The sequence below is a fragment of the Aethalodelphis obliquidens genome, unplaced genomic scaffold (assembly GCF_003676395.1).
Source record: "Aethalodelphis obliquidens isolate GAN/ISIS:26980383/991018 unplaced genomic scaffold, ASM367639v1 scaffold24, whole genome shotgun sequence".
In the NCBI taxonomy this organism is placed as follows: Eukaryota; Metazoa; Chordata; class Mammalia; order Artiodactyla; family Delphinidae; genus Aethalodelphis; species Aethalodelphis obliquidens.
In genome coordinates this window covers 20,105,607-20,120,140 of record NW_020837968.1, presented here as the reverse complement: position 1 = coordinate 20,120,140, position 14,534 = coordinate 20,105,607, and the positions used below count along the sequence as shown (strand labels likewise).

The 14,534-nt window shown below is 40.1% G+C and overlaps 1 protein-coding gene across 1 annotated transcript in view; it reads right to left on the bottom strand.

The window, feature by feature from the left end:
* The window catches only part of LOC113628654 (kinesin-like protein KIF28P), a 91,079-nt gene that overhangs the window by 71,703 nt on the left and 4,842 nt on the right, over window positions 1-14,534 (bottom strand). Inside the window, exon 2 of the mRNA XM_027122475.1 lies at window positions 2,630-2,824. Coding sequence (XP_026978276.1) covers window positions 2,630-2,824 — 195 coding nt within the window. The remainder of the gene's footprint in view (window positions 1-2,629; window positions 2,825-14,534) is intronic.

Here is a 14,534-nt window from a genome sequence, read left to right as displayed (position 1 = left end):
TACTAATTTCCCTTATGGTTTATTCCCTGACCTATGGATTGTTTAGAAATCTGCTATTTTTTAAATATCTGAGGAGTTTCCTAATACCTTTCTGTCATTTCTTTCTAGTTTAATTTCACTGTGGTCAGAGAATGTAATTTGTATGATTTCAGTTATCTTACATTTATTGAGACTAGTTTAATGATCCAGAATATGATCTATCATAAAGAAAGTTCCATGTTCACTCAAAAAAAGTGTGTAGTGCTGTGGTTGAATGGGGGTAGCATTTGACATATAGACATATTATATGTCATATAATATATAGCATATAGACAATTGTTCTATAATTGTCAATTAGGTTGACGATATTGTTCTGGTCTTCTATAATATTATTGATTTGGGGTTATTTGTTCTGTTACTCAGGGAGGAGTGATGAAGTCACCAATCACAATTGTAGGTTTGTCTATTTCTCCTTCAATTTCTATCAGTTTCTGTTTCATGTACTTTGAAGCTCTGTTATTAGGTACATACCCATTTAGGATAGTATGTCTTCTTAGTGAACTGATTACTTTATCATTATGAAATATTCCTTGTTCTGAAGTCTACTTTGTGTGATGTAAATATAGCCTCTGCAGTTTTCTTTCTGTTAGTGTTTACATGGATATCTATTTATTTATATTTAAATTGGGTTTATGTAAACAGATGTAGTTGGATCCAGCTTTTCCTACCAAATCTGATCATCTGTACCATTTAATTGGTGTGTTTATTTACATTTGACAAAATAATCAATGGTTGGCATTAAATCTACCATCTTGTTATTTGTATTCTATTTGTCTTATCTCCTCTGTGTTTTTTTCTCTCCCTCTTTTCCTGCCACACTTTGAGTTTGTTTCATAATTCCATTTCCCCACACTTGACTCATTAGTTATATTTTTGTTGCTTGATTTTTTATTCATTGCTCTAGGGCAGTGGCTCTCAAAGTGCATTCCCAGGAGATCCTTTAAATCCTTTCAGTGCATTTGTGAAGTTAGAACTACTTGACAGAGAGTATTTTTTGGGGTGGTTTAACAAAGGCTATAATATTTGGGCTGAATTTTTAAAGATGAGTATGCAAACAAGAAGAACAGAGAGAAAAGGTTGGGAGGAAGTGAACAGAACCTCAGTGACCAGAGGGTGTGGAGAAAAGGGAACCCTCTTGCACTGTTGGTGGGAATGTAAATTGATACAGCCACTATGGAAAACAGTACGGAGGTTCCTTAAAAAACTACACATAGAACTACCATACGACCCAGCAATCCCACTACTGGGCATATACCCTGAGAAAACCACAATTTAAAAAGAGACATGTGCCAAATGTTCATTGCAGCTCTATTTACAATAGCCCAGAGATGGAAACAACCTAAGTATCCATCAACAGATGAATGGATAAAGAAGATGTGGCACATATATACAATGGAATATTACTCAGCCATAAAAAGAAACGAAATTGAGTTATTTGTAGTGAGGTGGATAGACCTAGAGTCTGTCATACAGAGTGAAGTAAGTCAGAAAGAGAAAAACAAACACCATATGTTAACACATATATATGGAATCTAAGAGAAAAAATAAAAAGGTCATGAAGAACCTAGGGGCAAGACGGGAATAAAGACACAGACCTACTAGAGAATGGACTTGAGGATATGGGAGGGAGAGGGGTAAGCTGTGACAAAGGGAGAGAGTGGCATGGACATATATACACTACCAAACGTAAAATAGATAGCTAGTGGGAAGCAGCCGCATAGCACAGGGAGATCAGCTCGGCGCTTTGTGACCACCTAGAAGGGTGGGATAGGGAGGGTGGGAGGGAGGGAGACGCAAGAGGGAAGAGCTATGGGAACATATGTATATGTATAACTGATTCACTTTGTTATAAAGCAGAAACTAACACACCATTGTAAAGCAATTATACTCCAATAAAGATGTTAAAAAAAAAAAAGAAAGAAGCCAAAAAAAAAAAAAAAAAGAACCTCAGTGACTTATGGGACAATCTCAAGCATACATGTAACTAGAGTCACAGAAGGAATAGAAGAGACCAAAAATACTTGGAGAAATTTTGTTTGAAATTTTTTCAAAATTTGATGGAAATTACAAACCCACAGATTCAAGAAGCTTAATGAGCTCTGTCCAGATTGAAGTGACCATTTTTCCTTTGAACCCCGTTGTATCCCATAAATATTTTTTATCACAGAAACTGTAACATTTGAATGCACTTTTTTGCCTGTCTCCCTACAGCAAATTGTGAGCAACTTTAAGGCAGAATAGTGCATGGCATATGATAAATGCTCAATAAACCAAAGTTCTCAAATGCTGAGTGCTGTGCAATTTTGCTTATTTTGCTCATCTCAGAGAAGGAAATATAATTGACTTGACATTCCTTTTTCAAAATATGTCAGTACATTGGAAAATAACTGACTTGAGTGTCTAAATATTAAGGCAATAGCTACACTTTTGGACCTCATATTTAACATGAAAAGGAATAAATTTAAAACCAAACTCTCATATGGCAGCATATATTGTAGTATGCTTGCATAAAAATAATTGTACCGGTATATTGTCAACACTTTATTAAAAAAAAAAAAACTACCATTGAAGTTGTTTTAAAGCAATTTACCTGGCCTGCAAATTTACTGCTAGGATTAGCTGAAATAAACACACCATCCTTATCCTTTTGAAATCCATTGTGAGACCAGTATGCCAGGTCAAAAGTAAATGTCTTCGTATGTTCTGGATTCTTAGGGTCTTGTATAATGGTAGTGGTCCTGGAATGCATGGAAATCACACATTTGCTCCCAGAATTCTTCTCTCTCTGTAGTCAAATTACAAATTCAGAGTCAATCATTACAGTTTTTCTGTCATCTGATTGTTTTGCAGGTCTTTACATCTAGTAAGAAATTAAGCCAATAACTTATCATTTATTCATTTTGTTCTCTAATTATGTTATTCTTAGCAGCTATTATGACAACAGTTTCTCTTATACTGCCTCAGAAATTTTAAAAGGCTTGTCTCTAGTCATATTAAATTTCTGAGAATAGCATATCTAACACTCAGCTATACTAATAGCATAAACTATAGCATCAGAGATCCATTTCCAACATGACAATGTAAGAAGCTCCACTGTCCCACTCCCCAGCAAAACTGGTGAAAATTATTAACGAAAAAAATGAAAATGAAAAAATTTAAAGCCTCTGGAAATGGTTTTAAAAGCAAACAGCCAATGAAGAAAGACCTATTCAATAAAATCTATCAAAATTTGGTAAGAAAGGAGAGTTTGTGTTGTTTAAGCAAGACTATTCCTTCCCTCTCCATTGCCAGCTCAGCAAAGAAGAGATGACTTCAGATTGCTGGAGCTAAGAACACAGGGTTCCCTTTCTCCCCAGATCCCAGTAGGAGGGATTTATTCCTAGGAGGAGAATATCAGCATTTCCCACCCTGCCCCCATCTACCTGTGACTGAGGCTAAGTGTAGGAAAGTATAGGTGAGAGATGAGAGTTCCTTCTTCTACCCAGTTTCCACTCATGGAACGGAGACTCTACTTCGGTTGCAGCATGCTGAGAATACTGGGGTGCTGATAACCCTTACCCTGGTCCCTGAGGTAGTGGTTCTATACCAAAAGAGACAAGCTGTGAGGGTCACAGGCTGCTGTTCCGCATTCACCAAGTGCTGGGCTTCTAGAGCAGGGGTGTCATACAGAGTAGCTTGCTGTTGTCCCCACCCACAAATCCACAGCCCTGGTTTAGAGATCTTGCCTGGGCAGATAGCACCTAATCTCTTCCCAAAGGAACTGACTTCATTTGCCCCCTTAGAGAAGTTCAACCCTAGGGGCACTCTTAAGAACAGAGGCGGCTGTGATGAAAGGCAATTGGGAGATTCAAGAAACAGGTTAAAGTACAGGCCCTCTAGTTTACAGGGGAGGAACCCACCTGGACACGGAAAAAAATATCAAACACTGATCTCAGAAGTTAAACTTTTCAAAAGAACCAGAATTTGATTGAATTAGTTAGTAGAGCAATTTATGCCCAATTCATTGTTGAAAACAACACAGCAATCAATCAGCAATCAGTGGAGTTTGCAGCTTGGTGTGGACAAGAGGGAAAGGGAGCCCTACAAAAACTGTTACCACCCCAGGGTAACCAGGGCATACCCAAAGCTGTGTCATCTTGAGGAGCAACAAAAAAAGTAGGGGTTGGGGGGCGTGTTTGGTATTTTCACCATTAAGCTTCTTTGTCATAAACATATTTGCTGCACACATTTTCACCACAAACATTTTTGGTGCATAACTAACTGGCCATAAAGCAATTCTGCCATGCCAGATAAAATTAACTGGTTAACAGTTTGCTTTCAATTGGTTTAAATGCATTAGCACTTCTTCCTGTTATCCACGTTACTGAAGGCTTTAACTGACAGTGACGATGATTTATTTGCTCCAAGAGTTGTTTTCTTATTTTTTTAATAAGGTATTTAAAAAAATTTTTGTGCTCCCCCCACCTTTTTAGGTTTTGATTTTCTCTTTTTTTAAAAAAAAAAATTTATTTGGTTGCTCCGGGTCTTAGTTGTGGCAGGTGGGCTCCTTAGTTGTGGCTTGTTGGCTCCTTAGTTGTGGTGGTGGGACCTTAGTTGTGGCATGCGAACTCTTAGTTGCGGCATGCATGTGGGATCTAGTTCCCTGACCAGGGATCAAACCCAGGCCCCCTGAATTGGGAGTGTGTAGTCTTAACCACTGTGTCACCAGGAAAGTCCCTGTTTTCTTATTTTGAAACACACTACGTTAGAGAAGAAAGAAGCTGAGGGCCTCAAAGGCACAGAGTTGCAACATTTCCCAGAGAACTTTGGAACACCCATCAAGGGACATGTGACAATATGCCAAGAACCAACAACAGTGTAGAAGCTTTCACAACACACCAAAGCTCAGTTACAAATACGTATCCTAGTGTTTGGAGCTGATACCTCTCTTATGAAGGAAGAAATTTTAGTGAAAAAGAAAAAAGTTCAATGCCAAATGAGAAGACTAATCAACAAGCAAAAAAAAACAAAAAAAACAAAAAAAAAAGCATGATACTATAAATGAAAGACTTCAAAGATAAGTGCTTTACGTACAAGCCACAAAATAAAATCAGTTATTTGTGCAGTATTGCTAAGAATCTACACATAACTTAAATGCAATCAAATATTTTGTATTTAGAAATAGTCTTTTAATGTCCCTCTTTTCTTTTTCATTATTTTATTTTTTTATGGCAAAATTACCCTACGGCCAACTAGTTATGTGGTGAAAATGTTTGTGGCAAAGAAGTTTACAGCAAAAGTACCTAGAACCTGGTGGAAGATAAGACTTAACTAAAATAATGCAGCCAATCACTAAACAAATAAACAAGCAAATAACAATAACAAGCTACAGAGGGGCAGGAGGACCAGTACCCAGACTTGTTACAATATATTATCTAAAATGTCCAGTTTCCCTAAAAAACTGTGAGGCATGCAAAGAAATAGGAAAGTAAGACCTACACATTGGAAAAAAAGCAGGCAACAGAAGTAACCAGATGCTGGAGTTATCAGAAAAATACTCAAAGTAACAATTATAAATATATTCACAGAAATAAAGGAAACCAGATTAAAGAACTAAAGGAAGGATTATAAAGGAATAGTATAAACAATTGATTACATTAGATAATTTAGATGAAATGGACAAATTCTTAGACACAAACTACTGAAACAGACTCAAGAAGAAATAGACAATCATCTGAATAGACCTATAACAAATGAAGAGATGGTAGTAAAAACACAACAAGTAAAACTACTCATGAAGAAATGGCTTGACTGCTTAATTCTATCAAACATTTACAGAATTAATACCAATTCTTCATAAACTCTTCCAAAATATAGAACAGGGAATATCCTCCAACTTATTTTTATGAAGCCAGTATTACCCTGATACCAAATCCAGATAAAGACATCACAAGAAAATAAAACTAAGACCAATATCTCTTATAAATATGGACACAAGAATCCCCGACAAATGATTACCAACGTGAATCCAGTAACATATAAAAAGAATTATACACCGTAACAAAATGAGATTTATCCTAGGGATACAAGGTTGGTTTAATATCTGAAAGTGATTCTATTGATCATGTTTTTTATTTTCTATATTTATGAACTTTGACATCCCTGGGGCCTGGAGAGATTGTCCCTCCCAGGGCTAATGAATTTGTAGAGATAGCAAAAAACTTACCTTTCATGCAAACCAACCAATCCAAAGTCCACATCCCAAACACCTCCTTTATCTAACTCACATGCCAAACCAATATTTTCCTCACCTTACATCACCCCAGGGCCAGGTACCTGAAAAGTAGGCTGCACGCATGGAAACGACTCAAACTGTCCAATCCTAAGATTGCTCAAACTTGCCTACCATGCCTTGCCCATTCCTTCCTGTGGAAACGACCATAAGGCTGTGGGCCATGCATTCTATTTTTTTTTTTTTTTTTTTGCGGTACGCGGGCCTCTCACTGTTGTGGCCTCTCCCGTTGCGGAGCACAGGCTCTGGATGCGCAGGCTCAGCGGCCATGGCTCACGGGCCCAGCCACTCCGTGGCATGTGGGATCCTCCCGGACCGGGGCACGAACCTGTGTCCCCTGCATCGGCAGGCGGACTCTCAACCACTGCACCACCAGGGAAGCCCCATGCATTCTTTTCTCCAGCCTTCTGACCAACTTTGATACTTCCCCATGTGGCTGCATGGAATGCTCCTTTCTCTTGAGAATTATAAGGCAGTTGTCACTAAATCTGTCACCTTACTATACCTGAGTAAAACAAATCTTGGGTACACTTTAAAATAATGATTAATGTAATACATATCAATAGAATAAAACAAAAAAATCACACATCTCAAGATGTAGAAAATGCATTTGACAAAATCCAACACCCTTTCATGATAAAAAACACTCAACAAATCAGGAATAGAATGGAACTCCTTCAATCTCATAAGGGGCATCCATGAAAAACCCATGACTAATATCACACTTAATAGTGAAGACTGACTATTACCCCTAAGATCAGGACAAAGACAAGGATTTCTACTCTTGACATTACTATTCAATATTGTATTGGAGGTTCCAGCCAGGGCAATTAGGCAGGAAAAAGAAACAAAAGGCATCAAGATAGGAAAGGAAGAAGTAAAATGATTGCTCTTTGCAGATGATGTGATCTTAGAAAATCCTAAGGAATCCACTAAAAACTATTAGAATGAGTTCAGTAAGTTTGCAGGATGTAAAATCAATATACAATAATCAACTATTTCTCTACACTTTAAACAATCTGAAAAGGAAATTAAGAAAATTTCATTTCTAATACTACCAAAAGGAATAAAATCTTTAAGAATAAGGTTAACAAAAGTTGTACAAAACATATATTCTGAATACTACAAAACATTGTGGGAATTTAGAAACATTGTTTCTAAAAATTAGAAAAACACCCCATTTTATAGATCAAAACACTTGGCATTATTAAGATAACGCTCCCCAAATTGATGTACATCCAATGCCATCTCTTTCAGAATCCCACCTGACTTCGTTGTAGAAACTGACAAGCTGATTGTAAAATTCACATGTTACTGCCAGGCATCCAGAATAGCCAAAACAATCTTTAAAAGAAGAAAAAAGTAGGATTCACACCAACTTCACAATTCAGTACAACCAACAGTGATCAAGTGTGTGTGGTACTGGCACATACACACATACAGACTAATGTAATGAAGTGGAGAATCCAGATATAAACCCAAACATCTGTGATCAACTGATTTTCAACAAGGCTGCCAAAATGGAGAAAGAATAGCTTTTAGAAGGAATGGTGCTGGGAGAACTCAATGGCCACATGCAAAAGAATGAACTTGGATCCTTACCTCACATCATATATAAAAATCAACTCAAAATGGACCAAAGCCCTAAATATAAGAGCTAAAACTAAAAAAGAAAACATAAATCTTCATGACATTGGATTGGGCAAAGAGAGATATAACCTCAAAAGCACAATTAAAAAAATGGACTTCAAAATTAAAAACTTTTGTGTTTCAAAGGATGAAAAGATGACCCTTTGGGAGATTTGCAAATCATATATCTAGTAAGAAATTGTATTAGAGTATATAAAGAACAGTTCAATATAAAAAGATAATCCAATATAAAAATGAGCAAAGGACCTGCACAGACATTTTCCCAAGGGAGATATACTAATACGCAATAGTACATGAAAAGATGCATGACATCATTAGTCATCAGGAAAATGCATATCAAAACCATGAGATACGGAAGGCTTCCGGGAAGATGGCGGAAGAGTAAGACGCGGAGATCACCTTCCTCCTCACAGATATGCCAGAAATACATCTACACGTGGAACAACTCCTACAGAACACCTACTGAATGCTGGCAGAAGACCTCAGACCTCCCAAAAGGCAAGAAACCCCCCACGTACCTGGGTAGGGCAAAAGAAAAAAATAGAGACAAAAGGATAGGGACGGGACCTGCACCAGTGGGAGGGAGCTGTGAAGGAGGAAAAGTGTCCACACACTAGAAGCCCCTTCGCGGGCGGAGACTGCAGGAGGCAGAGGGGGAAGCTTCGGAGCCGCGGAGGAGAGCACAGCAACAGGGGTGCGGAGGGCAAAGCGGAGAGATTCCCGCACAGAGGATCGGGGCCGACCGGCACTCACCAGCCGAGAGGCTTGTCTGCTCACCCGCCGGGGCGGGCGGGGGCTGGGAGCCGAGGCTTGGGCTTCGGTCGGAGCGCCGGGAGAGGACTGGGGTTGGCGGCGTGAACACAGCCTGAAGGGGTTAGTGTGCCACGGCTGGCCAGGAGGGAGTCTGGGGAAAAGTCTGGACCTGCCGAAAAGGCAAGAGACTTTTTCTTACCTCTTTGTTTCCTGGTGCGCGAGGAGAGGGGATTAAGAGCGCTGCTTAAAGGAGCTCCAGAGATGGGCGCGAGCCGCGGCTAAAAGCGCGGACCCCAGAGACGGGCATGAGACGCTAAGGCTGCTGCTGCCGCCACCAAGAAGCCTGTGTGCGAGCACAGGTCACTCTCCACACCTCCCTTCCGGGGAGCCTGTGCAGCCCGCCACCGCCAGGGTCCCGGAATCCAGGGACAACTTCCCCGGGAGAATGCACGGCGCGCCTCAGGCTGGTGCAATGCCATGCTGGCCTTTGCCGCCGCAGGCTCGCCCCGCACTCCGTGCCCCTCCTTCCCCCAGGCCTGAGTGAGCCAGAGTCCCCGAATCAGCAGCTCCTTTAACCCCGTCCTGTCTGAGCGAAGAACACACGCCCTCCCGCGACCTACACGCAGAGGCGGGGCCAAATCCAAAGCTGAGCACCTGGGAGCTGTGAGAACAAAGAGAAAGGGAAATCTCTCCCAGCAGCCTCAGGAGCAGCGGATTAAATCTCCACAATCAACTTGATGTACCCTGCAGCTGTGGAATACCTGAATAGACAACGAGTCATCCCAAATTGAGGAGGTGGACTTTGAGAGCAAGATATATTATTTTTTCCCCTTTTCCTCTTTTTGTGAGTGTGTATGTGTATGCTTCTGTGTGAGATTTTGTCTGTATAGCTTTGCTTCCACCATTTGTCCTACGGTTCTATCCGTCCGTTTTTTTTTTTTTCCCTTAATAATTATTTTTTTATTTTAATAACTCTATTATATTTTATCTTACTTTATTTTACTTTATCTTCTTTCTTTCATTTTTCCTTCCTTCCCTCCTTCCTTCCTTCCTTCCTCCTTCCCTCCCTCCCTCCCTCCTTTCTTTCTCTCTTTCTTTCTTTCTTTCTTTCTTTCTTTCTACTTCTACTAATTCTTTCTTTCTACTTTTTCTCCCTTTTATTCTGAGCCGTGTGGACGAAAGGCTCTTGGTGCTGCAGCCAGGAGTCAGTGCTGTGCCTCTGAGGTGGGAGAGCCAACTTCAGGACACCCGTCCGAAAGAGACCTCCCAGTTCCAAGTAATATCAAATGGCAAAAATCTCCCAGAGATCTCCATCTCAACACCAACACCCAGCTTCACTCAATGACCAGCAAGCTACAGTGCTGGACATCCTATGCCAAACAACTAGCAAGACAGGAACACAACCCCACCCATTAGCAGAGAGGCTGCCTAAAATCATAATAAGTCCACAGACACCCCAAAACACACCACCAGACGTGGACCTGCCCACCAGAAAGACAATACCCAACCTCATCCACCAGAACACAGGCACTAGTCCCCTCCACCAGGAAGCCTGCACAACCCACTGAACCAACCTTAGCCACTGGGGACAGACACCAAAAACAACGGGATCTACGAACCTGCAGCCTGCAGAAAGGAGACCCCAAACACAGTAAGATAAGCAAAATGAGAAGACAGAAAAACACACAGCAGATGAAGGAGCAAGATAAAAACCCACCAGACCTAACAAATGAAGAGGAAACAGGCAGTCTACCTGAAAAACCATGAGATACCACTTCACACCAACTATAATGGCTATAATGAAGTAAGATACAAGTGTTAGCCTGAATTAGAGAAACTGGAACCCTCATACACTGCTAGTAGTAATATAAAATGGTGCATCTGCTTTGGAAAAGTCTGGCAATTCCTCAAATGATAACATAGAGTTACTGTATGACTCAGCAGTTCCATGCATAGGTATATAACCAAATGAAAACGTGTCCACACAAAAACTTGTAAACAAATGTTTATAGCAACATGATTCATAATAGCTAACAGGTGGAAACAACCCTGACACCAAATAGCTGCGGAATGGATGAACAAAATGTGGTATATCCATACAATGGATTATCCAGCCATAAAGAAATGAATTTTTGACATATGCTACAACATGGATAAACCTTGAACACATTATGCTGAGTGAAAGAAGGCAGTCATAAAAGACTATATAATTCCATTTATACAAATTGTACAGACCAGGGAAATATGCAGAAGCAGGGATTAGTTTAATGGTTGTTTAGGACTGGGGGAATAAGGATGATAGCTAAAGAGTACAGACATCCTGGGCCTGAAACCAAGATGGCGGAGTAGAAGGACGTGCTCTCACTCCCTCTTGTGAGAACACCAGAATCACAACTAGATGCTGGACAATCATCGACAGGAAGACACTGGAACTCACCAAAAAAGGCACCCCACATCCAAAGACAAAGGAGAAGCCACAATGAGACGGTATGAGGGGCGCAATCACAGCAAAATCAAATCCCATAAGTGCTGGGTGGGTGACTCACAGACTGAAGACCACTTATACCACAGAAGTCCACCCACTGGAGTGAAGGTTCTGAACCCCATGTCAGGTTCCCAACCTGGGGGTCTGACAATGGGAGGAGGAATTCCTAGAGAATCAGACTTTGAAGGCTACTGGGATTTGACTGCAGGACTTCGACAGGACTGGGGGAAACAGAGATTCCACTCTTGGAGGGCACACACAAAGTAGTGTGCGCATCGGGACCCAGGGGACAGAGCAGTGAAACCAGGGGAGACTGAACCAGACCTACCTCCTAGTGTTGGAGGGTCTCCTGCAGAGGTGGGGGGTGGCTGTGGCTCACCATGGGGACAAGGACACTGGCAGCAGAAGTTCTGGGAAGTACTCCTTGGCATGAGCCCGCCCACAATCTGCCATTAGCTCCCTCAAAGAGCCCAGGTAGGATCCAGTGTTGGGTTGCCTCAGGCGAAGCAACCAACAGGGAGGGAACTCAGCCCCACCCATCAGCAGTCAAGTGGATTAAAGTTTTACTGAGCTCTGCCCACCAGAGAAACAGTCAGCTCTACCTACCACCAGTCCCTCCCATCAGGAAACCTGCACAAGCCTCTTAGATAACCTCATCCACCAGAGGGCAGACAGCAGAAGCAAGAAGAACTACAATCCTGCAGCCTGTGGAACAAAAAACACATTCACAGAAAGATAGACAAGATGAAAAGGCAGAGGGCTATGTATCAGATGAAGGAGCAAGATAAAACCACAGAAAAACAACTAAATGAAGTGGAGATAGGCAACCTTCCAGAAAAAGAATTCAGAATAATGATAGTGAAGGTGATCCAGGACCCTGGAAAAACAATGGAGGCAAAGATCAAGAGGATGCAAGAAATGTTAATAAAGACCTAGAAGAATTAAAGAACAAACAAACAGAGATGAACAATACAATAACTGAAATGAAAACTACACTAGAAGGAATCAATAGCAGAATAACAGAGGCAGAAGAACGGATAAGTGACCAGGAAGACAGAATGGTGGAATTCACTGCCACAGAATAGAATAAAGAAAAAAGAATGAAAAGAAATAAAGACAGCCAAAGAGACCTCTGGGACAACATTAAATGCAACAACATTCGGATTATAGGGGTCCCAGAAGGAGAAGACAGAGAGAAAGGGCCCGAGAAAATATTTCAAGAGATTATAGTCAAAAACTTCCCTAACACGGCAAAGGAAATAGCCACCCAAGTCCAGGAAGCGCAGCAATTCCCATACAGGATAAAACCAAGGAGAAACACACGGAGACACATGGTAATCAAATTGGCAAAAATTAAAGACAAAGAAAAATTATTGAAAGCAGCAAGGGAAAAATGACAAATAACATACAAGGGAACTCCCATAAGGTTAACAGCTGATTTCTCAGCAGAAACTCTACAAGCCAGAGGGAGTGGCATGATATACTTAAAGTGATGAAAGGGAAGAACCTACAACCAAGATTACTATACCCGGCAAGGATCTCATTCAGATTCAATGGAGAAATCAAAGCTTTACAGACAAGCAAAAGCTAAGAGAATTCAGCACCACCAAACTAGCTCTACAAAAAAATGCTAAAGGAGCTTCTCTAACTGGGAAACAGAAGAGAAGAAAAGGACCTACAAAAACAAACTCAAGACAATTAAGAAAATGGTCATAGGAACATACATTTCGATAATTACCTTAAACGTGAATGTACTAAATGCTCCAACCAAGAGACACAGGCTTGCTGAATGGATACAAAAACAAGACCCATGTATATGCTGTCTACAAGAGACCCACTTCAGACCTAGGGACACATACAGACTGAAAGTGAGGGGATGGAAAAAGATATTCCATGCAAATGGAAATCAAAAGAAAGCTGGAGTAGCTATACTCATATCAGATAAAATAGACTTTAAAGAATGTTACAAGAGACAAGGAAGGACACTATATAATGATAAGGGATCAATCCCAGAAGAAGGTATAACAGTTATAAATATATATATATATGCACCAAACATAGGAGCACCTCAATACATAAGGCAACTGCTAACAGCTGTAAAAGAGAAAATTGACAGTAACACAATAACAGTGGGAGACTTTAACACCTCACTTACACCAATGGACAGATCATCCAAAATGAAAATAAATAAGGAAACAGAAGCTTTAAATGACACAATAGACCAGATAGATTTAATTGATGTTTATAGGACATTCCATCCAAAAACAGCATATTACACTTTTTTCTCAAGTGCGCACGGAACATTCTCCAGGATAGATCACATCTTGGGTCACAAATCGAGCCTCAGTTAATTTAAGAAAATTGAAATCATATCAAGCATCTTTTCTGATCACAATGCTATGAGATTAGAAATCAATTACAGGGGGAAAAACGTAAAAAACACAAACACATGGAGGCTAAACACTACGTTACTAAATAACCAAGAGATCACTGAAGAAATCAAAGAGGAAGTCAAAAAATACCTAGAGACAAATGACAATGAAAACACGACAATCCAAAACTTATGGGATATAGCAAAAGCAGTTCTAAGAGGGAAGTTTATAGCTATACAAGCCTACCTCAAGAAACAAGCAAAATCTCAAATAAATAATCTAACCTTAAACCTAAAAGAACTACAGAAAGAGGACAAACAAAACGCAAAGTTAGCAGAAGGCAAGAAATCCTAATGATCAGAACAGAAATAAATGAAATAGAAACAAAGAAAACAATAGCAGAGATCAATAAAACTAAAAGCTTGTTCTTTGAGAAGATAAACAAAATTGATACACCATTAGCCAGACTCATCCAGAAAATGAGGGAGAGGACTCAAATCTGTAAAGTTAGAAATGAAAAAGGAGAAGTTACAACAGACACCGCAGAAATACAAAGCATCCTAAGAGACTACTACAAGAAACTCTATGCCAATAAAATGGACAACCTGGAAGAAATAAACAAATTCTTAGAAAGGTATAACCTTCCAAGGCTGAACCGAGAAGAAATAGAAAATATGAACAGACCAACCACAAGTAATGAAATTGAAACTGTGATTAAAAATCTTCCAACAAACAATAGTCCAGGACCAGATGGCTTCACAGATGAATTCTATCAAACATTTAGAGAAGAGCTAACACCCATCCTTCTCAAACTCTGAATTCTATCAAACATTTAGAGAAAAGGTAACACTCATCCTTCTCAAACTCTTCCAAAAACTGGCAGAGGAAGGAACACTCCCAAACTCATTCTATGAGGCCACCATCACCCTGATACCAAAACTAGACAAAGATACTACAAAAAAAG